Raw genomic sequence first — 23,462 nt, 5'->3', positions numbered from 1 at the left:
TCTTTCCTAACCAGTGGATAACTGGACACGGACTTGTGAACTCATTCCGCCCTCTCCATAATGCAGTTTTTTAGTCCTTAGTGAGCATAACCCACTGTTACCACCCCTGTTGGCACTGACTTTTTCCCCTCAGAGCGCTACTCAGTGAATTTCTCCCCTGGTGCATGCCCTGGCCTGGCAGGCAAATAAAATTAGCTTTGATTTTTGAGCTGTGGTCTTTGTTTTCTTTTTTTATACCCAAGATAATATGTCTAGTAAGTGACAGAGCTAGGACACAAATCCATTCTGACTGACCGAAAGCCCATATGTTTAATTTCTGTGTTTACTTGTTGACTAAATGTTGCAAGTAATTGCCTTCAAGCCAGATAGTTCCGAGATATAAAAAAAGGAAGCAGATTCTACAACTTTGTTCCCACTAACTCTCATTCGTCCCTTTACAATGGTGAGATCCTCACCCTTGGGGGTTCCTTCCTATTACAGTAATAACAGTGACATGAATGGTAATGAGTGTCATAATACTAACAACAACATGAATGACAACTTAAATATAGCTAGTGCTTACTCTGTGCCAGGCTCTCTTTCTTTCCCAGCTCTCTCAAACCAGGCATTGAAATGTCTTGTTCGCTTGTGATAACTTGAGTGTTAATTCATAGAATTCCTTTCGGTAGATCTGGGGTAAAGTGGGCTAAGTACAGAGTGGTGGGGATTGTCACAAACCGGAGAACTGTACTCATTCAAACGCAGCAGCTATTACTCTGTTTCCATTACTTGTCATGGAAGAACACAGGCCCAGTATTGCCAGATCTTCCTCTTTTTCAAGAGGCACCAAGAGTCTGGGTCATTATGTAGAGTTTACCACCTCTTAAAATACTACGTAAACCAAACAAGATACATCTGCAGCCTGAAATGAGTCCTGTCCATAAGCTCTGCTACAGAGGCACAGACAAAGAGGCAAGATAATACAGTGGAAGCATATTGTCTGCATTTAGTCTCAGCTCTCCTAGTTTGTGTGGCCTTCGGCAAGTTACTTAGCTTCTTTAAGCCTCAATTTCCTTATCTGTAAAATGGGTTTAAAAATAATAGATATCTTATAGAGTTGTTATAAGGAAAAGATTAGTTGTTTTTATCTCTAAAATGCTTAGTAAATTACCTACCATTCAATTAATGTTTTTGTTGTTAATATTTTGCCCCTTTATCCTCCCTTTCTTGGACCTGCCCTCTATACTCTTCTCCCTCTCCAATGCTGGTTACATGCACTCATTCCAAGAATATACATTATAAACATCTGGCTATAAATGACACTAAGTTGTACAGAAACAAACAAAACCTTCTGTCATTTTTAATGGCTCAGTTAAATGACAGGTGAATTTAGAAAAGGAAAACATAAAGCATATTTATTTTACCAAATTGAACTACTTATCAAATGGTCTGAAACCATTTGGCTGAACTGATAAATTCATTTGTATAATTTTAATTTATATAATATAGATGAATAACTTTTGTTTGGTGTATTTGGATACGTGGCTTTTTCAAAGCTTTTTTGCTGTCTTGACCTTTTAAAATGTCTAACTAATGTATTTAACTTTTCAGTTTATCTCTATTAGAAGAATTTGACTGTAGCTGTAATGAACTGGAGTCGCTACCTTCTACTATTGGCTACCTTCATAGCCTTCGAACATTAGCGGTGGATGAGAATTTCCTTCCAGAATTACCCAGAGAAGTGAGGAATAAACTTGTTGCTATTAACTGTTAATGAATCTGTTTTGGGATTAAAATTTAGGTGCAATGGCAGTGTAGATTTGTGAGTTGAGCCCTGAATATACATAGGAATTATCCACATATATATTTGTTACACATTCGCTTTTAAATGAAAAGTGATGTTCTTATTGTTTGACCAAGAAAATGCACTTGACAAATACAGCTTGCAAAGAAAAGTGATAAAATATTGTAAGTTAATCAATGCTAAGGAGTACAATTTTAAATAATTTGTATATTTTTATTTTAAGAACAGTTATAAATAACATTTTGGAATAATTACATTTCCATTTCTGAAGTGAAATATTTTTAATGTAAATAAGTTTTGTGAAGTATCATGTTGCATAACAATATTATTTTAACTTCAGAATTCACCAAGAGGTTCTGTTAGTGTTTATCTCTAAATGGAATTTTTATTTATTAACGCCAAGAAAAAGCGGGAAGTATATTTCCAATTTAACGTTTCTACTAAACACTTCTATAATGAAGGAACAATAAGCAATATATCATTATTTTAGAACGAAAAGTTATGAATAAAAATAAGTACCATTGTAACAAGAAGTAAAACTAACTTTGCCAAGGAAATGTCAACAGTACCTCATTTTTTGAGTGCGTAAAACCTTCTGTTATAAACACAGATGTATCAGTACTCACTTAGGTGGTCAAAAACAATGTGATTTATGAAAACAATGAAGTTAACAAATATTCTAAAAATAAAATTATAAGGAAAATTCTTCCTCCCTAATATGTAAAAGAATATGAGACATACACTGCCTTAACGTGTAAAGGAATATATACAATATATACACATATTTTAGAGTGAGATTATAAAAATACCATGCATATATTAAGAGAGAGTCTCAAAAGTGATAAGGAAATCCGTAAATTAATTAAATTGTTTTATAAATTATAAAATTAATATAAAAAATAGTTCACACTGTGATTCTTTATTTTCTTTTGTTACCCATAGATTGGAAGCTGTAAGAATGTAACAGTTATGTCTCTACGCTCCAATAAACTGGAATTTCTTCCTGAAGAAATCGGACAGATGCAGAAACTAAGAGTCTTAAATTTGAGTGACAACAGGTATTTCTGCGACATTTCACAATCACACCTTAGTTATTTGCTAAAAGCAAATTATTGTTTCTTGTTGATAATTGTGGAAACTTTTGTGTCTTGTGAAATATGTGGAATGCAAATATCCATGTTTTACAGTCATGCATCACTTATTGATGGGGATACTTTCTGAAAAATGCGTTGTTAGGCAATTTCTTCATTGTGCAAACATCACAGAGTGTACTTACACAAACCTAGATAGTACAGCCTATGATATACCTAGGCTATATGGTACCAATTTTATGGGACCACTGTCACATATGTGGTATGTCATTGACCAAAACATCATGTGACACATGACAATAATTAGAAAATGGCAGAAGCTAGCTTATTTTTAAACTGTTTCTAAATTTTTATTTGACTGTACTAAAATCATATATTATATTGTATATTAAAATTATGTAAAATTTATATACTCAAGTTTATATACCAAAAGCCTCCTATATGCAGAAAGCACAATATTATGAATATGTGGAAAAATAACCATAATAAAAAGCTACAGAATTTATTAAAAATATGTGCATAGGTATGTATGTATGAGTACATATATGTTTTCATGTATACATTTATGTCTCTAGTAAATTAGCTGGTCAATGTGTATATTGTCAACACCCTCAGAAAGCTGGTAAGAATATCACCAGTAAGTTAATCCTCAAAAGTCATAAGGTTTGTACATTACTGTAAGGACAACAAAATGGTTATTTAGTCATGTTCCAAGTAGGATGAACAAAGAAAGGATAAGTCCTCTTCTTGTGACAAAGGTGGTACATTGGTGGATGGGTAAAAAAAAAACTTACAACTGCAATTCATCTTTGTTTCCACCACAATTTCCTCAAATAGGAAAGTATAAAAATAGATAAATAGTGACTGAAGATAACTGCTAAGTAGATAAAGTGATTTCAGAATAGAATGCATGAACTTTTTGTTTTCAGTAAGTTTCAGTCTGACAAGTGATACTATGAGAAACTGAGAGATTTTGCAACAAAACTATCAAAGATGAGCTTTTATGGAACATGAAGAATGTTCAGATTCTGAAAGTTTCTAGATAAGTGTGGGAGTTCTCATTTGTTAGTTTAAGAAAAAAATAGTGTAAATTTCAAAAATTATTCACTTAGGAGCTCAATAATGTTCCCAAGTAAGAGAATAAAATAATTTATTAAAAGGTTTGGAATTTTATGTTAAAATCAGGGTGCCGAGGAAGCTTCATAGCTTGGTACAACAAGAGTAAGTAATGTCAAACCAACCTCATTTCCTGTTTTGACTAGGTTACCAGACGAGAAAATGAGGGAATTGCATTGAATGTTGTGCATGACTTTCAGCAAGACGTGTTTCAAAATTTTCTAATTATATTCTTGTGAATAACATTTGATAATATAGTCATAGGAAGGTATGTTCCCAGTGGATTCGATTACAGTTTCCAATGAAAGTGAGCTCCATTATTATCAACCTGGGGGGAGGGTTTTCATGATGAGCTATAGAAGTCTCTCCTAAATCTTGGTCTGCTCAACTTTGATTCATTAACAATCTGCATGATGATATAGAAAATATGCTTATCAAATATTAAAAATGATCCATAATTAGAAAGGCTACTAATGGAGTTATTCAACAAATATAGCATACCTTAATACCTACCATGGGACAGACACATTGCTAGATGCTAGTGCAAGTGGTATGAGTAAGACATTGAGAATCTCATGATATCAGGAGTTTAAAATATTTCATCAGGCCAGAAATATAAGCTTAATTTATCTCCTAGTACAGTGACTAGAATACAGTCTTGAGCCAAATTAATATTTTTAAATTAATGAATTCATCAATGAATCTTAACCTGAGGTTAAAAACAATATTCAGCCAAAGCTGAGACCAAAAGTTGAACATTACAGAGAATGAATGGCTTGGATAAAAGATTAAATATGAAATGTCCAGAAGTCATGATTACTATAATTTCATATTTATAATATATTTTAAACGTTTGGTATTATAGTTCAGGAACAATTATTCCTTTGCACTGTCAACAGCAAGATTGCTCCTGTGGTCAACTTATTTGCACATTTGTGATATTGAATAGAGGCTCACTTTCAATGGAAGTCACTGGAAGGGCAAGGAAAAATGAGGGTAACTCATCCTTCTCTAACAGCTGCTTTCATTTCTTCATACTCTGCATTTATGACCAGATTGATGATGGCTTGTCGTGGATGTTTTGTATATGATTCTGGAGAGTTTCTCCTCATGTATTTTTGATGTGGCAGAATTGATATTCTACTTTTAATTCATCTCCACATAATGTGAAAAATTCTCCCCATAAGACCTTACTTCGTAATATCTGGCTCAAATAAAATTAAATAACTAAAAATTAGAAACATCTTTTATGTAATTTGGTTTAATGCTGTAATTGCTAGTATAACAAATAATTCTGTAAAAAGAGAATTATTATATAATTTAATTTCTGTTATTCTTCTTTAAATTCTTATTTATGTTTTACAAATATTTATTAGCTCAGAAACGTTATTACACTCTTCCTAAAGTTGTCTAGCTAATATACACTCTGTTGATATGTGTATTGACTGTCAATATCTTTTCATATTTATTAAATTATTTGAAAGTACTTAACTGCTTTTAGACATAAAATTAACTGCTACCACAATCTTTATTAATTGTTGCAACATTTTCCACTTCCATTATCAAAATATATTTATTCATCAACTGACTGATAGAATTCAACATATTAAAGACTTAAGGAAATTTTCATTCCAAGTTATTTCTAAAGTGCTTATCTGTATTCAAAAGTGAACATGCAGAAATTAACAATAAATCTATTGGCATGCCTTGTTTGTATTACGCACTTTGCTGACTAGCTGTGATGATAACCTATGTAATCACAATTTATTGATCATGCTATTTCAGAGATCTCAGACAGGATGTTGAAGTAGGCATCTGGCAATTTGGCCCTCCAAAGGCTGAAGCCAAAGCTAAATAGTTAATTTTGGTTGAATACTAAAGTTGATCCAAACTTCATAAATCTCAAAATGCTATTTTTAAAGATTCCCTCTTTGAATATCTACTACACAGTACTTCACGAGGATGAAGGAACAAAAGGACACACTTTCAGGAGGCAACATCACATTGGGAGCTATAAATTCCTTTAGTAGTAAAACAGACATGGCCCCTTGCCCTCATGTTTTGTAGGGATATCAGACAGTGAAAAAATGATCACAAAAATAAATATGTAATTACAAACTGTGATATGTTGCATGAAAGAAAATACAAGGTGTTTTGAGACTAGATTGGGAAAAATATTTTAAATGAGGAATCAGGAAAAAGCCTCTTTGAGAAAATGGCGTTTAAGCTGAGAGCTAAAGGACATGTGGGATTTAGTCAAGTGGAGCATGCAAGAAAGAGTATTCCAGACAGAGGAAAGGGTTTAGCTAATCCTCATGTAGGCTGAGACAGGGCCAGTGGTGCCGACTACGTCAGGAAAAGAGTAGCAGAAGAAGCTTCTGGAGGGATTCTGCGAGGCCAGATCTTGTAAGGTCTGACAAGGCATGCTAACGTTTTTGGACTTATGCTAGATACAATAGGAAGCATTTAAAGGGTTGTAAACAGGAGATTTTTCACTTTTTAAAGATTTCTCAGGCTAGTCAGTGGAGAAAGAATTGGAGAGAAGAATGAAATCAATGTTACAGTATTTTAAATAATTCTTCATAAAAATGAACTTTACCCATCTTCACCCATACTATTATAATTCTTGTTTTTGCAGGTTGAAGAATTTACCATTCTCATTTACCAAACTTAAGGAGCTTGCAGCTTTGTGGCTTTCTGACAATCAGGTAAAAACTTTTATTACCTGATTTATTTTGCTTGTTAAGATGAACACTAATTGAAACTTTTGATTACTAATTTAATCCCAATAGATACTTCTGATAATTACTACAAAATAGATTCTTTATCCCTTAGAGGAGAGATTTTTGTAAAGGTAGCAATTCTAATCTGTATTTCATTGCTGTAGACAAAACAGTACTATAATCCCCACCCTCTTTAAATACTTCAGTTTAGCATCTACTTCATTGTCAGAGATCTAATGCACAAAATGATAATTTTTATAGCTTTTTAGCTCTAGGTGGTACATATATGTCCTTAGAGGATGTACTTTAATTATATCTCCGAAGGTAAAGATAAGAAATCATTACCACAATCCCCACAAGAGGGAATTATTATCCTCCATGTTCCTTTTTCTTCTCATACATTTAATTATAATCAACTTAATTCTAAAACTTTATTCAAGAAATTTGCAGATATCCTTTGCAACCGTCATCAGTATTTTCTCTGAAATTGTTTTGAATTTATTCCTTAAACTCCTAAAAATAGATTCTAATTGAATCAGTAATTGAGTGTTAATGAAGAATTTTATTAACTGGAAAATAACAAGAAGCAATTGCAGACAGCTGATTTGCCCCTAGAAAACATGGTGAGAGACAATTTTGACATAGTTTATTAGTCCTCTTTTACTCTTTTCTTGTAATCCTAAAATTTTGAAACACCTATCCAAAAATGTGAATAGTCAAATGAAAACAAATCATCTTGAATTTAGATTGTTATTTATTATTTCCTGAGCAGAAAAGCAGCATTACTGGTAAATGAATGGTTCAGACTTCTAGGTATTAGACTACTTTTGTGAAAAATTAAAATAAACATCTACAAAATGTAAAATGTAAGTGTAAGAATAATGTTTGTGTTCCAATAGTCATTACAGCACTTGCTTTCATCCACTGAGTAAAAAATTAGATTTTCATTGCAATTCAAATCTTATCAATGAACTATAGATTTTTCAAGGCATCAATCTATCATTATAAATAAATCATTTCTGGCATCAATGAGAACTATGCTAATGGAACAGTCTATTCTGCAGACTTGCACTGTGAAAAAACATCCCCTAATATTGTGATTTATTACTCTTGTGGGAGAATGAATAGCACAGTGACTGCACCATTTAACTTTTATTTAGAACAGTGATTTAATGTGTTTCTGACTCAGTTTCATGAGACAAGTAGGTATCCCAAATCCCCTTTGTGCTTCACTCCTATTAATCAATGTCATGAAATAAGCAGATTTCTAAAACATTAGATAATGTGATCATTTCTAATATATTTCTATATACAGTATACATCGTATATAATAGAGTTCTAAAACACTCTTCAAAAATGGTATTTCTGAAATCAAATTAAAATAGAGAATGAAATTTAACCACCCCTAGGTAAATATCTTGTGATATATCAGATACAGGTACAGTTGCTCATCTGTATGTGCACTCTATCTTTGGTTACAAAAATATCTCTTAAAAATAAATGTTTTATGTTTTAACCTAACTAAATTCACAGATGATCTTGCATAGCATGAATTTGATAGCAGATTCCATTTGTCTTTTTAGGGCAACAGTTCGTGAAAATGAATGGGCATATAGAATCATGTCAAAGGCTTACTTAGTTGAGACATTAGTACATTTTGGTCTCTTCAGGATTAAAATTGATATTGCTCAGTGAAGACGAATAGGTTTTGAAAAAGAGAGAAAAAGAAAATCTTATCATGAAGACCTTGGAATTTGAAAACATTCCTCAGCAGTAGTCTTATTTTATCTTATACTTTCTAATTTCATTACTTTTTTCCTTGCTTTTCTTTTAATTGTACATTCAGCCTCAGTGAGGCCAGACTATTGACCATTATCTTATATAAAAGAAATAGTCTTCATATTTGCTATCTTATTAATCTAATTTATATATTTTTGCTTCCAGTCCAAAGCCCTTATCCCTTTACAAACTGAAGCCCATCCAGAAACAAAGCAAAGAGTATTGACTAACTACATGTTTCCCCAGCAACCTCGTGGTGATGAAGGTAAATTGTCGGTAGAAATTTCTCCCATACTTATAGGATTATGGATAAAAGGAATTAATTTCATTCTGATCTATGGCCAGGAGTACTGGCCATGGGCAAAGCTATAAAGATAATTACATGACACACATAAATCATTTGGGGGTTAACTCTAAGCATGAATCTTATCTTCCACACTATAATATTTTAAGTAAAGTTCCAGAAACATAACTCTTCATGTTATATCTTACATGAAAATAACGTTGACTTTTAGGAGCAACTTCTCTTTGTGGATTGCATGACACAGGACTGGTTAACCAAATGTTAACTAATTGAATGAACTAAGAAGAGTCAGATCTTAAAGAAGGTTTAATGAGCTGGTTTATTTCCTGTGTTCACTAATTTCATGATCACAAATTAAACATTTAGTTCAGTGATCTCAGGCCCCAAATTATTTCACGTTAAGAGTCAACCATAAAGAGATGACTTGCAAATAACAACCATTCTTTCTTTTTCAAGTTGAGTTTCCCTAAGCAACGTCAGAAACTATGATAGGAATACTTTTTGAAAAACGTAAACCTTTTTCAATAATTAAGTCTTCCATCCTACGATCACATTATTCATAAAATTTTTAGAAAAGGTTAGTACTTTACCCTTTGGAACTCAGCATAAGCTCCTTAGCCCAAGCCAGCACAGGCTGTCATGCACATTTGCTATAGCCTTACTTCCAAGAAAGTAATTCTGGGAAGAGTAAACCCGCTTTAATCCACCCGTAGATTAAATCCATCCAATCCACTTGAATGAGACCAACTTTTAAAAGAAACTATTTGCTTATATGTTTCTTATTTTCAGGGATAATTACAATAAATGTCTTTAGCCTTTGACTTACAATGTAAGTGAATCATTTTGGAATATTTTTGTTCAAATTTTGACTTACAGAAGTAGGAAAATGGAAGATTGTTTTCATATGTATTTTTTAGACTTCAATAAAATTGATCTTTTGAATCAATTGATCTTTTGAAAAGTCACTGTGTTTACATATGGTATAAGAAAAGTCTTAAGTAAGGATTATGTTTTATTCTTGCAACTTTACTTATATTTTCATTTTAATATCCCTAGATTATCAAAATATTTCATTTCAAAAGGATGTAGGAGAAAATGAAAAATATCTCATATTCACTGGTCTTTTCTGAGATCCAGTCTCGAAGATTAAATCCCTAATTTGTTCCTGAGAGTGAGGTAGATCTAGTTAGGTAAGGTGTGATGTTAAGGAGTTCTCCTTAATTCCTTTTGGTGTGTCGGGGGCTGGGGGGAGGGGGGCAATGGAGGAAGAGTTGATAATAGAAAAGTTTTCTTGAACTTTAAGGAAGTCACCCTTTGGTTTTTCAGGCAGAAGTGTAATAAATGAATTTTCAGAATCTTTGCAACTAACAAGGAAATATACAATAAAGTTATCCTTTGGAAAAGAATTTAGCCTAAACAGCCCTTTTATTGCATTTGTATGTGACCTTCACAATGATGTTGCAAAGATGTTACCTTTAGCCAATATTTTGATGTAAATTAAAGATTTATAAGCCATTTATTTTCCCAGTTAATTTGAGACATATTTAGACTAATTGAGATCTTAATGTTACAGACTAAATTTTTCACATTTGTTACCCTAAAAACAAGCTCCCCTCCATTGCTCCCCCCGACATACCAAAAAACAGTTGCAATCATAGACACTTTATTGAAAAACCAATGTCATATAGTAGCTTTTATAAAATCCTGATACAGTTTAATGGTTACAGATGTGGGCTCTGTAATCACACAGTCACGGAATAGAATTCTGCATTGGCCACAGAAAAGCTGTATCACTTTGAGGAAGTCTCTTAAAACTCAGCTAGTTTTCTCATTAGTAAATTGAGGATGATATTAATACCACCATTGTGCTAGTGTGAAGATTTAAAAAGATAATGTTTTAAAATGCTTAATCCAGCTCTCTCTATTATTATTATTATCCTCTGGTAGCCTACTTTCTACACTGGAAAACTTTCCAATCCCAATATACAATTAATGTAAGCTTAAGAAAGCTGAATTTGAGTTAAGATGTTAAAAGACCTTGTAACAAATATCAAGGGAATTTTATTCCCTTTTTTCTCTTCTTTCCTTCTTTTTTTCTTTCTCTATTTCCTTCTTTCCTTCTCTTCTTTCTTTCCTTTTCTCTTTTTCTATTTTTGTGTTTGTTCATAGTACCTATCACCATTTTTTGCATAGTGTACTAAGCTCTACTAGTAACACTTGATGTGAAAAAAGCAATAATACTTTGGAATCTAACTGTAGATTTCCAGTCAGACAGTGACAGCTTTAACCCTACACTGTGGGAAGAGCAGAGACAACAACGCATGACTGTTGCCTTTGAATTTGAAGACAAAAAGGAAGATGATGAAAATGCTGGGAAAGTTAAGGTGAACATTTTAATTTTTGTCTCTTCTTTCTTCTCATTATCTTTGTTTGTCCATTGTTATTATTCAAATAGACTTTGGGACAAATTGAGCGACCTCTGCTAGAAGGTCAGATACATCTCCAAGTCTCATGGTGGAGCCTTTCATTATAGCAGGATGGTAATTTTGGAAGCATTGGTGTGCTTCTGAATGAGACTAATGTCCCGGTTGTGACTGAGCAAATTTGATATGACACCCCATCTTACAGAATGACAGTATGAAAGAGATTCAAGCTGAGAAAAAACCAAGAAAACCAACAAACCAACCTGGGTGATGGGCTTTACCAAAGCCCATCGTATTACATCTTTGAAACACTGAAATGGTTTTCTTTTAATCACTGAGCAAGGCATCATGCAGACTGTATGAGGCCAAAATATACATAATGGAAGAGCCAATGGATTAATATATTACTTTGGCATTAAACTCCCTGAAAGCTTCTATGTCCCTGGGATATTTGAGAAGAAGTTATGAGTTTTAAAGGTGAGTGCCTAATAGCAGGTGATGTTCCTGAGGGAAAATAACCTCAATTTTTTCACCTCAAAGCATATTTTAAAAAATCCTATGTAGGAACTAATCTAAGTCAAGTAAGAAGATTGAATTTTAAAATTTATATATTTCTATTATTTAAATTTGAAAACATTAGAATTGATATGGATTTTATCAACATCAGAAATTCAGCTTATCATGGCAACATCTTGAATCTCATTAACTTTTTATGGTATTATTTGTGTGCTTTTTCTGTCATGGATACTAACAGCTCTCACTCTTAGTGACTAATTACCTGAGTAATTGTATACGCATCCTATTAATAGATCTAGATTAATAGTGTGTTCTTTTCTGTTCCTTCATTCCCACATTCTCTAAAATTTTTCTTAAACCAACACACTCTAAAACCTTACTAAAATTAGACTGTAAGGTAATTGACAAGGCCTACCTGCATCATTGTGGAGAACCCAAAATGGATTCCCAAATCAAAATGACAATTTTGTTAAAGATTTGGGTTTAAAAAAAAATGTTTCTGGATGGTTGATTAGTGCTATCTAATAACCAAAGAGACATTTTTTTATTAACTTGTCAATTCCTGGAAAAAATAATACTAAACTAAAAGTAAACAAAGACCTTTAGAACATTTCAGTTCTTCTCTTAAGGATTTCATATGTTAAATCCAGAATCAATAGATGATGCATTCTATACTGGACCTCTGATTCACTCTTTTACTTCACTGAATGTCAAAAACTACATACTCCTTTCTAAAAATCTATATTCAAAGGATCCAAGAAGAAAAGAGTGTATTTAATATACTCTGGTATATGTGTCAATGAAAACATAAAGTATAGTAAATGCCAACAGTTATTTAGAAGCCCTGTTTGTGTGTTATGTGATCAAGTTTGTTTATAATCAGAGTAGGATCATTATACTTTAGAGTGCATTTTCTGTATATTTATTTATATTTGGTTTATTTATATATTGGTGAAACAATGTGTGTTTCCAAAATCTCAAACTACTTGGCTTTGACTAATTTGAATATTTCCAATGCCATTGGCTATTGGACAAATTAGAACACAAACAAACTTCTAAATAAATCATCATGAAAGTATGATGAATGGAATACACTGAAATCTTACACTAAATTAATCACGCTTTTCTGGTTCATTACATGTACATCAAATTTAGCACAATTTTACCTTTAATTTACATAAAATTTAAAAAAGAACCACTGACCTATGCCATCAACTTCCAAATGGACTAGAGTATAATGCCCTACTTATAGTGTTTATAGTGTAGTATGAATGCTGCATTGTGTGAAGAAATTGTGACCCTTTATCTTCATATGATATTGGTGCTGTTTTCTTACATAGAATTAAAACTAATTTTCTACTGGTTGTTTTAAATGCATTACCCAGAGTAGAAAAAAAAATCAAGAGTAGAAAAATGATAAAGTGAAAGTATTGCTACAATGCTCCTCTTTCTCCCAGAAAATGGAGATTCCTTCTCCCACAGGATCTCTCCTGCCAAGCCCCCTGGGAAAGGGGCCAGCGTGGGATTACTCTCCAACCTGCCAGACTGTCTGGCGATTGCTGCACACCATGGGCCAGGTGTGATCAGCAGATCCAAGATATGCCCGTCCCCCAGAATGACCCACAGCTGGCATGGGGTTGCATAAGTGGCCTCCAGCAGGAAAGGAGCATGTGTACTCCACTGCCAGCTGCAGCACAATCCACCACTCTTCCCTCTCTAAGTGGCAGACAGGTAGGCCTAGGTGTTTGGGGTAGAAGAATCCCCCTTGTAGAGGCAACCTTGGAACAGTGGTTAATGGGGTATGTTCTGCATGATTTGGGGTAAGAAATGATCATATAGAAACCTTCCAATTGCCAGTGTTTGATCCCAAGTTAATTTTTGTTCATTGACATTGGCAGTGGCGTGGGGAGAACTGAGTCAGAGGGGAGGGAACACCAATATCAGGTACCTAATGGTGGGCTATCTGGAATGGTTTTTGAGTTGGGTGCTTCATTTTTATTTATGTTTTTATTTTTAAAGATTTTTTCTCTAAAGTGTGGGAATACCAATAGTTGGGCAGAATGTTGATGACACTATTGATACAATCTAAATTGTCCCCACACATACATACATTTTTTTAATAATATCAACTCTGGGGGAGATTAACTAGATTCTTAAAATAACATGAGATCTGAATTGAGATTTTCTGAGAGTGAACTTCAAGCACAAAGATGAATATTTGTTGAAAAGTATCAATTTCCCTTTAATTTGAAGGCACAGATGATGAGAATTCCTGTAAGAGAAGATTGGTTTGGGAGTTGTGGCAAATAGGGTTGCCTTATCTCAGCGGGTTGGGTGTTTAAGAGTTTAATGGAAAAAAAAAATATCTTAATGGGATGTGAAGGAACACTGCATTTTATAAACTGTGCCATCCACATGTAATGGACTAGATTCTTGTTCTGTGTCTTATATTCTTTCTGCAATATAAGGCAAGATGAGAATGCATTTTCCTAACTAACATTGCTATCGGTTTCCCCTCTCTGTAAAATGTCCCAATTAATTCCTAGAATAAGATACTTAATAATCAGTAATCAAAGCATTAACTATTATTTCTCTTACTGGAATTTACAATCAAATCAAATGAGAATTAATTATTATATAAGAAAACCATAGTTCTATGTGAACTCAAGGTATCATTTCTAAACACCCTAGCTATTAACATTAATTCATTCTTCATTGCTAAATTTTTGAGTCTCCAACATCTTGCAGCTGCTATTTGCATTTACTGCACTTTATTTAGATCTGAGATATATAGAGCGTGGTGAAATATTTCTATTTTCCAAAATTAAAATAAAATAACATTTAAGTAAAATCTTGCATTTTAATAAAATGTATACGTAAAATGAGCAAATACTTTATGGTGAGTGATATACACAACATTTGAGTAAGAACATAATTGACAGATTTTCCCATCTATGTGTATAATAAATGAATTTACATATTTTTTCATCCCACATGAGAGTAGGGGAATATTTTTAGCCTATATATTTAAAGTATAAAGAAACTGCTTTTGTATTTGGGCATTACTGAACTATTAATATAATTGTGTTTATGATCATGTTTATTCATTTCTGAAGCACTGGGTGCATGAGTTGAAGAGTAAGAAGGAAAACAATCTGTAAAAGAGTATAAAATATGCTTTTACAGAGCTTACAAACATAACATAATTATAAAATACTATAGTTTCATTTAAAAATAAATTATAAAATATTAGCTTTATGTTTTAAAAAATTGAAGTTATCTTGTTATTTAACTCAATAAAGTTCACGTTTTAGAGATATAGTATTTCTTCCACACGATTGTACAAATATGTGCTGCACCTACACCAGAAAATAGCTCTAACCAAGTAACACTTGTTGTGACATAAGCTTTGGAGCCAAAGAACTGAGTTTGAATCTGGACACGGCTGCCATAGCTGGATAACCTTCGGCAAGTAACTTACACTGCCTGAGCCTGTTTTTCTTTCTGTAAAATCAGAACAGATGCTACAAAAGGTTGTGAAATTTAAATGAGATTTAATTATAATTAATTATAGGTTATTAATTATAACCATTTATTGTTTACTTATATTTAAATCTATATGGTAAATAATAATATAAATATTATTTATTATATTAATAACTAATAATAAATTAAATATCCCTATAAAAAATTTTGCCTGGTGCCTGGCACACGGCAGATACTGAATAAACGATAGTTGTTACTGCATATAATCTGAAAAAATATCCAGACAGTTACAAGTGTTATGGTTGGACATATATATAGTAGAATCTAGATTGCCAAAGCAATCCAGATTTTAAAAATACAGAAGTAGAATCTGATATTAGAAATAGTATCTAATCTCTGCATAGAACTTATAAATTTTCAAAGAACTTTCACATTTATTATCTCTTTTTAACTTTAGATTAACCCAAGTGTGTGGTAGGGATATTATCATTCCCATTTTACATGGGTAGAAACTAGACAGAAAGATTTGTGGCTGACTAGTTGGGAGTAAATCTGTGGCTTCAATTTAGGTTTTCTAACTCCAAGTCCTGTAAGTTCTGCTGGTAGACTAGTAAATGGGAAGCAAGAAGCTTCTTATCTAGATGGAACAAATCCAAGTTTTATGAGACCTGAAGCTTCCGCAGTCTGGGGAGGGGCTTCCTTAAGAAAAAGAGTATAAAATAACCATGTAAATACATAACTGGGGTCCCTCACAAGGCTTTGGAAAGAGCCCATTCAAGTGACAGGCCCTAAAGCTTAAGTTTCATTGGCTTCATGACAAGTCTGTTTCTGTTTCTAGATTTAAAAATTTTTATAGAGATAAAATACCCAAACATATTCTGGTGATGTGACCAAAATAACACAGTAACTTGCTTATGAAATAATTAGAAAATATTGGTACCGTGGCCATTAGTAACTAGTCATCTAATTGTGTCACATGGGACATGGCATCTACAAAAAATAGATTTACATTATTCAATGAAGTATGTAATTAAATTAAGTAAGAATACTTCACTTTTTTATTTTGCCTATGATTCAATTTAGAAGTATAATTTTAGCATTGAGAATTTTTTAATGTGCATAGAATTTTAATTTAATGCCCTACTTGAAAATTATTTTTCATTCATACACCACTGGATGCTCTTAATTGGCACAATAGTCATACCATTCTTCAACTGACATTTTTTTATATGTAGTTTTTTGACTTTTAGCCCTTTGATATCAAGTACTTTTGAACAAGTTCAACAATGTAATTAAAAACTTTAGATTTAATTTGTGATTAACATTTCTAATACCAATTTAAACAGCACATCCAAGAATGCATGCATCGCAATGGATTTTGTCTAGCATGGATATCATTCTTTTTATGTTTATTTAAGAATGCATTATAAATTAAGTACCCTGAGACATTTTATATTACACTCTAACAACTTATACTTTTTTTAGGTAAAGTCTAACTTTCTCTTGGGTTATATTTTTGTAGCTTTTTTTCTGTATATTATTAATTTCATCCTTATTTATTTGGAAGTATAAAAGATTAAATTACATTTAAACAATATTTACACTAATAAAATTATCTGGTTTTTCTTTAGCTTTCCAAAAATTTATTGGAAAAGTAATTTTGTAATTTTGGTACTGAAAAGAATGTTGGAAATCATCTGGTGAAGTCCAATCTCAGTATTTGATAAGGAAAATGAGTCTCAAGGAAGACGAAATACTAGAATAACAAAGTTGGTGGATTTCCTAAAACTGCAGATGAGCAAAAGTGTTTGAATTCAGATTTGTAATCCTCAGATCTGTACCACCATCATAGTTTCTTACATCCCGTGAATTACATGGGTGTGTGGGGGTGGGTATGTGTATGCCCCCCACCCCCCTTCTCCTCTTCTTTCTCATTCCCACTCTTTCTCTTCCTCCTTCAGCTTCTCTCCCACCTTCTCCCCCCACCCCCACACACACTTTCCACAGACACATACTCAGCACAATCACATAAATCATTCCATTTTCTAAAGTTGGTTCTACTCAGATGCAAAAAAGGCAAGATTGTTGGAATTAAGCCAGGCCAAGTAATTGCTTTTATTTATTTTTAATAATTATATTAATAATTAAATAATAATTATTTAATATTTAAATCAATTAAATCAATAATAATTGAATCAATTTATTTTTCCTCCCACTTCCTTTTAATCAGCATGGACAATTTGTATTTATTCCATTTAAGTATATTATAAGTACTCTGATGGTGGGATATTCCATATGGAATGTCTCATATTTTCTCTCTCTAAATTAAATTTGAAGAATAATAATTAATATATATGTTTCCTAAAGTCACATTGATACACTAAAAATGTATTCAAGAATGGAAACAAATATCTGGATAAATATAAGCCAAAATTTACATGTTTACCTAGAATATCTTATAAAATGTTCTCAATTTTTTATTTCTCTTTATTGTAAGACATTACCTACAAAGCATGTTACTTTATTAGGGTAAAAACTAAGTATAAAAGCCACCCTGAAGCATATTTTCTTAGATATTAACAAGAATTAGCTACCCTACCTTTTGATGTAACATGCTAATTAACATAGAGCTGATGCATATTTGAGTAGTAGATATTGTCAACTCCCCGTTTTTTAAATACATGATAACTCTCCTTGTAAATCTGTTGCGGTCTTCTCCCATTGCTTGCATTGATACTCCAAAGATATTTTTAACATCAAAATAATTACCTATAAATAACTAAGATAGGGAAGGGAACAGCATCTAAAGTATAAAAGCAGCTTATAGTAACTTAATTAAATTTTTCAGAGATTACCAGTCATTTAAGTGTTTGACCTACCGCTATTTCAACCATCTACAGGGTAGTTCCAAAAATAGCATATAATCCAAAAATTGTTTTCAATCTAGAAAGATGGGCAAGGGTGGGAGAAGTCCGACAAGGCAGAATCTGAGAAGAACACTATGTGTTCTACTCTACACACAGTTTCTCAACCTGCTCAACACTCACTATATTGCATTTGGTTATACTACTGCACGTCAATGGAGTGGTTTTGTGAACATGCTTGCTGAAGGTATTTTTGTGTTAAATTTCTTTTTATAAACTTCTAGGTTGAAATAAACCTAAAACGATATCCAACTCCTTACCCAGAGGATTTAAAGAATATGGTAAAATCTGTTCAAAATCTGGTGGGTAAGCCAAGCCATGGAGTGCGTGTTGAGAATTCAAATCCAACTGCTAACACGGAGCAAACTGTGAAAGAAAAATATGAACACAAGTGGCCTGTAGCTCCAAAGGAGATTACAGTGGAGGTATTTCAAGGTTATTGGTAATTGCCAGTGTGGTTTGGATTTTTTGGAATTACTAATGTTTTTTTTTAACTGAATAGATATTCCTTGATAAGTGCATTTTTTTTTCCTAAAATATAAGTGAGTGTCTCTACTCTTTCAAACTATGAGGGTTGCATTTAATAAATCACAGATAAATGACACCCTCATGGCCTAAAGTCATTAATACAGCTCCAAAAGTTCCAATACACACAGAAGGAATAACTTGCTCCCCCAGCTAGGCCTGACCGGTAAGTGTATCACATCATTTTCATGATATTCCTTTAGCTACTCCAAAATTTTATTGTGTGATTCATTAGATAAGACTAAATGAAGACTTTTTTTATTCTGCAAATCTCAGTAAAATTCCCAATCAAATTTAGAGCCAACTCTTTTTTAATATTTTTGTTCTTGGATTACAAGCTTTATAGGAAACACTACTATAAATAACAACAAAAAAGGGGAGCCAACTTTGAAATTTAGCTTTATGGAATCTAGCAATGTGAAGCTTAATTCCTATATTTTAGGATGAATCAGATATTTATCCTTATCAATTTGTGTGGTCTGAAAAGAATTCAACTACATTTATGCCACTTCTGTACTATCTCATCTACTCCTCAGCTAATTTGATTATCACCTTTTTATCTTCATTAGAAACATAATTGGTATGAGTACATCAAGAAGTTCCCACACCTGCTTCTCAACAGCCTAGACTGGCAAAACTCTTTTACAAATCTGCATTTCAGAACATCAATTTGTTGCATTGATTAAACACCAACTGTATATTCAGCACTGTGCTAAACACTGTGACAGAGAGAAAAGAAATATAAAATGTGTACGTAGTCCCCAGATAATTCAGAACCTAGCCAGGTAAACGTAACACAGATGAAGTGATTAGAGAACATATTATATACCATATGATCACATGGCTGATTGCGTGCTGGAGAATATAATGCTCTAAGAAACTGGAGAGATAAGCAATCATTGCCAGTCAGTTAAAAAGTTATGTGAAACAGTTGAAGGTTGAACTGCATATTAAAGCTTGGGTTAAAGATTGATTCTTTTAAAGTCAAAAAGCAAAGAAGGCATTCCAGGCAAAGGAAAAAGCTTGAGCAAAAGTAAGCATGGCATGCACCTCTGCTAGTGGAGGTACCAGCCTCCCTCAGGAATAGAGCTGGATACCTAGGGAAGAAAATTTAATTAATTACTCATTTTCGTTGTTTTTTTTTCCTTTAGCTTATAAAATCAGTATTACTATATTTTTTCCTTTCCAAAATACTACGGATATGCGATCGCAAAGCAACACACTTTTCTTTTGTCTCTAAGATACTGTAATAATATAAAAAGAAAGAAAACCAACATTTAGTGGGTACCCACTAAATACACATACACTTTATATTTAAATCTCATGTAATCACAGTTGAACATCAAAATAACTATGAGGTCATGGTAACCCATAAACCGAGTAACTTGACTACAAAATAAGTAGATCTCAAAATTGCTTAATACAAGGATGGGATAGGTGAGACAAGGAAAAGTTGGCTTTGGCCATGAATGGTTATTTAATAATAACCAAATAGTAGAGAAAAAAATCTTAAAATTGTCCCACAAGCACTTCAAGCTTAACAAATTTGAAGTTAAATTTAGTGTTTCCTCCCCAAACTTGCTTCTGCTCCTGTATTCCTGGTCTTGGTCTCAGCTGGCATCATTATCTACCAGTTCACTCAAGCTAGGAATTTGGGAGGTATCCCGATTTCTTTTTCCTTCTTTCTCTCCACTCCCTGCCCCTTCCAAACAATCACCAAAGCCTCTACATTTTCATCTAAGGGCACCTCGTCCATCTCCTCAGGCCCTCAGCTCTGTCCTGCATTACTGTAAACCTGGCAACTTCTTGGTTTACCTTGAGTGCCTTGCTAACGATCTTTCTAAAACACACGTCTAATCCTGCCCTCCTTACAAACACTACGGTGGCTTTGCATTGCCTGTCTAAGCTTCTTAATTAGCTAGAGTAGCCAAACTAAATAGGGCTAAGATTGAAGCTCAACCTTCAGCTTTATATTTATTTCTATGAGTCACCCCACTCCTTTCTTAATTTTCTTCTTGTACTGGCCTTTTCCTCCTGAATTAAAATTTCACTGGTAATAGCAACACTTTTTCTAAAATCAAGATTCCAGATCTCCTTTCCCCAGCTTTTAGCCATCCTAGAGCGAGGAGAAGCTGTTTCTTTCTGTATCACCCTCTCGTCTCAAATTACTGCATTCAAATTAAAGGGCCATACTCCATTTATTCAACTTCCAGGTATAATAAATACAAATAACCAAGTGTCTAGCTGATCAGTGCATGTTAAGCACTTTTGTGTGTGTGTGTGAGGAAGATCAGCCCTGAGCTAGCATCCACGCCAATCCTCTTCTTTTTGCTGAGGAAGACCGGCTCTGAGCTAACATCTATTGACAATCCTTCTCCTTTTTTTTTCCCTTTTTCTCCCCAAAGCCCCAGTAGATAGTTATATGTCGTAGTTGCGCATCCTTCTAGTTGTTGTATGTGGGACGCTGCCTCAGTATGGCTAGACAAGCGGTGTGTCGGTGCGCGCCTGGGATCCGAACCCAGGCCGCCGGTAGCGGAGTGCGCGCACCCAACCGCTAAGCCACGGGGCCAGCCCCCAAGCATTTTTATTATATGTTTTGCAAGTGTATGCCGTTTTCTAGTCGTTGTTATTCAGTTCATACTGCCAGGAACATGGAAGAGTGTACCACACACTACGTGAAATACTGATCCATGTGGTGAAATGGGGAAAACCAAGAGAAAACAAAGAATTGAGATAGGCAAGACCAGAAGCAGAAAACAGAAAGACAAAACAAGGTAAACAGATTATAAATGCAGCAGAGAAGAGGGAAAAGAAAAGGTAAATCAACATAGATTGATCACTTTCTATTAGCCAACCCTCTGTCAAGAGTTGTAGCATATGTTATACTAGACGGAGAATATGGCCAGGAGAGCCGTACCAACAAGGAGAATAGGAACCGCGGAGGTTCCCCTCTGCTCCCATTTTCCTTTATGCATGCCTTGTGGAGTTTGCATTTGCTTTTTCCCTAGCGTCTTAGTCTGTTTGAGCTACTGTAACAGAATACCGTAGACTGGGTGGCTTACAAACAAAAACATTTTTTTAAGAAGCCAAATTTTATTTGTATGTAAAAATCAATGCTCAAGAGACTTAAAATCAAAATTTCAAAGGCTCAAAGATATCAGGGGTTAGTATACAGTTATAGCCAAGTGCTGGCTATTCCTCCCTCAGTCACGAAAGGCAAAAACATTTATTTCTCACAGTTCTGGAGCCTGAGAAGTCCAAGATCCAGGCACCAGCAGAGTCAGTGTCCGATGAGGGCCCACTTCCTGGTTCACAGACAGCTATCTTCTCGCTGTGACCTCTCATGGTGAAAGGGGCCAGGGAGCTTTCTGGGTCTCTTTTATAAGGGCACTAATCTCGTTCATGAGGGCTCTACCTTCATAATCTAATCACTTCCCAAAGGCCCAGCCTCCAAGTACCATCACATAGATTTCAACATAAGAATTTGGGGGGGACACAAACATTTAGTCTACAGCGCCCAGTTCTTTATATGGCTAGCACTTCCTCGTTCTTCAAGTTGCAGCTTAAAGGCTACCTCAACAGGAAGCCCTTCCCTGATCGCTCTGATCAGTATGACCCTCTGATTTTCTCTATCACATCACCCTGATGAGCATCAAATATAATGAAAAAATTTATGATTATCTTGTTTATTAACTTCAGATTGTGAGCTTCATGAGGGCAGGGGCCATGTCTGTCTTGTCCACCATTGTCCTCCCAGTGTCTAGCACAGTGCCTAGTACAGAGAAGGAGCACAGTCAATGTCTGTTGAATAAGTGAATGACTGATATACTTTACTATTGTAACTCTGGTAACATGTATGTCTCTCCATTCAATTAGAAGTTCATTGAAGGCAAGGACAATTTCTCTAAATTGTTGTTGAATTAATGATTAATTGAGTGTTGCCTACCATGCCTATCCACATTTTATCACTTGTGTGTTGAATAACATGTATTTTAACAACAATCTACCATATGACCAATAAAAAGAAATCCTTCTTAACTCTGATGATCTAATATATTATATTATGTATATTAACACATTAATATAATATTATGAGTAAAGGTAAAATATTATAATGGAGAATATTGTGGAGCGAGGAAAGCAGGGAAATAGGAGAGAAGGATGGAAGGAGAATGGTACAGTGAACAAAGCTGTAAGATAAAATAAGTAAAGGCTAGGTTCCTAAACTCTTCATATACAATTGCCATTAGTGTCTTAGTAATTTTATTACAAGGACCCTAAACCAAAAGAAATACTTAACAGTTCCATTTACTAAGTAGTTAGGTCTGAATAACTTAGTAAATATTTATGCTCTACTTAGAAGTCATTTAAAAAATAATACACATAAATTGAAAGAGAAAATAATATTTTCATTTTTAAATAAACAAAACTGCTTATTCATGGAATGTGTGCACCTAATGGACACCACCTACCTTCTCAAACCTTGGAATCATATTGACCACTACAACTCTGATTTCTGTTTCACATTGATTTTCAGGTGGCACTTGATTTTTGATCACAGCAACCACCAAAAACCCAGCTTCACAAAGATTGTCATCGAAAGGAATGCGCAATCTAATGTTGACACTGAGAGCTAGCTGGAGGTAGCAGTTCACACAGCGTCTAACTGATGTCAAGTATTGCTCTGTGTCCTTCAAATATCTAAAGTAACCCATGTACCCCTGTGAATTAGCAACATCACCGTGGGTGCCTCAGAGCACAGTTTGAGAACAGGCAGAAGGCTTTTGAAGTC

The 23,462-nt window shown here is 33.8% G+C and overlaps 1 protein-coding gene across 3 annotated transcripts in view; it reads left to right on the top strand.

Moving 5' to 3' along the window:
* The window catches only part of LRRC7 (leucine rich repeat containing 7), a 302,077-nt gene that overhangs the window by 188,619 nt on the left and 89,996 nt on the right, over positions 1-23,462 (top strand). For all 3 annotated transcript variants that reach the window (XM_014788265.2, XM_087420219.1, XM_087420224.1), the window contains exons 10-16: positions 1,591-1,720; positions 2,726-2,841; positions 6,629-6,698; positions 8,658-8,757; positions 11,056-11,180; positions 13,218-13,466; positions 18,370-18,570. In XM_014788265.2, the coding sequence (XP_014643751.1) occupies positions 1,591-1,720; positions 2,726-2,841; positions 6,629-6,698; positions 8,658-8,757; positions 11,056-11,180; positions 13,218-13,466; positions 18,370-18,570 (991 nt within the window). The remainder of the gene's footprint in view (positions 1-1,590; positions 1,721-2,725; positions 2,842-6,628; positions 6,699-8,657; positions 8,758-11,055; positions 11,181-13,217; positions 13,467-18,369; positions 18,571-23,462) is intronic.

The sequence above is a fragment of the Ceratotherium simum genome, chromosome 2, assembly GCF_057802395.1.
Source record: "Ceratotherium simum simum isolate JZ-2026a chromosome 2, ASM5780239v1, whole genome shotgun sequence".
NCBI classification, from domain to species: domain Eukaryota; kingdom Metazoa; phylum Chordata; class Mammalia; order Perissodactyla; family Rhinocerotidae; genus Ceratotherium; species Ceratotherium simum.
This window is presented reverse-complemented; position numbering and strand designations above follow the sequence as displayed.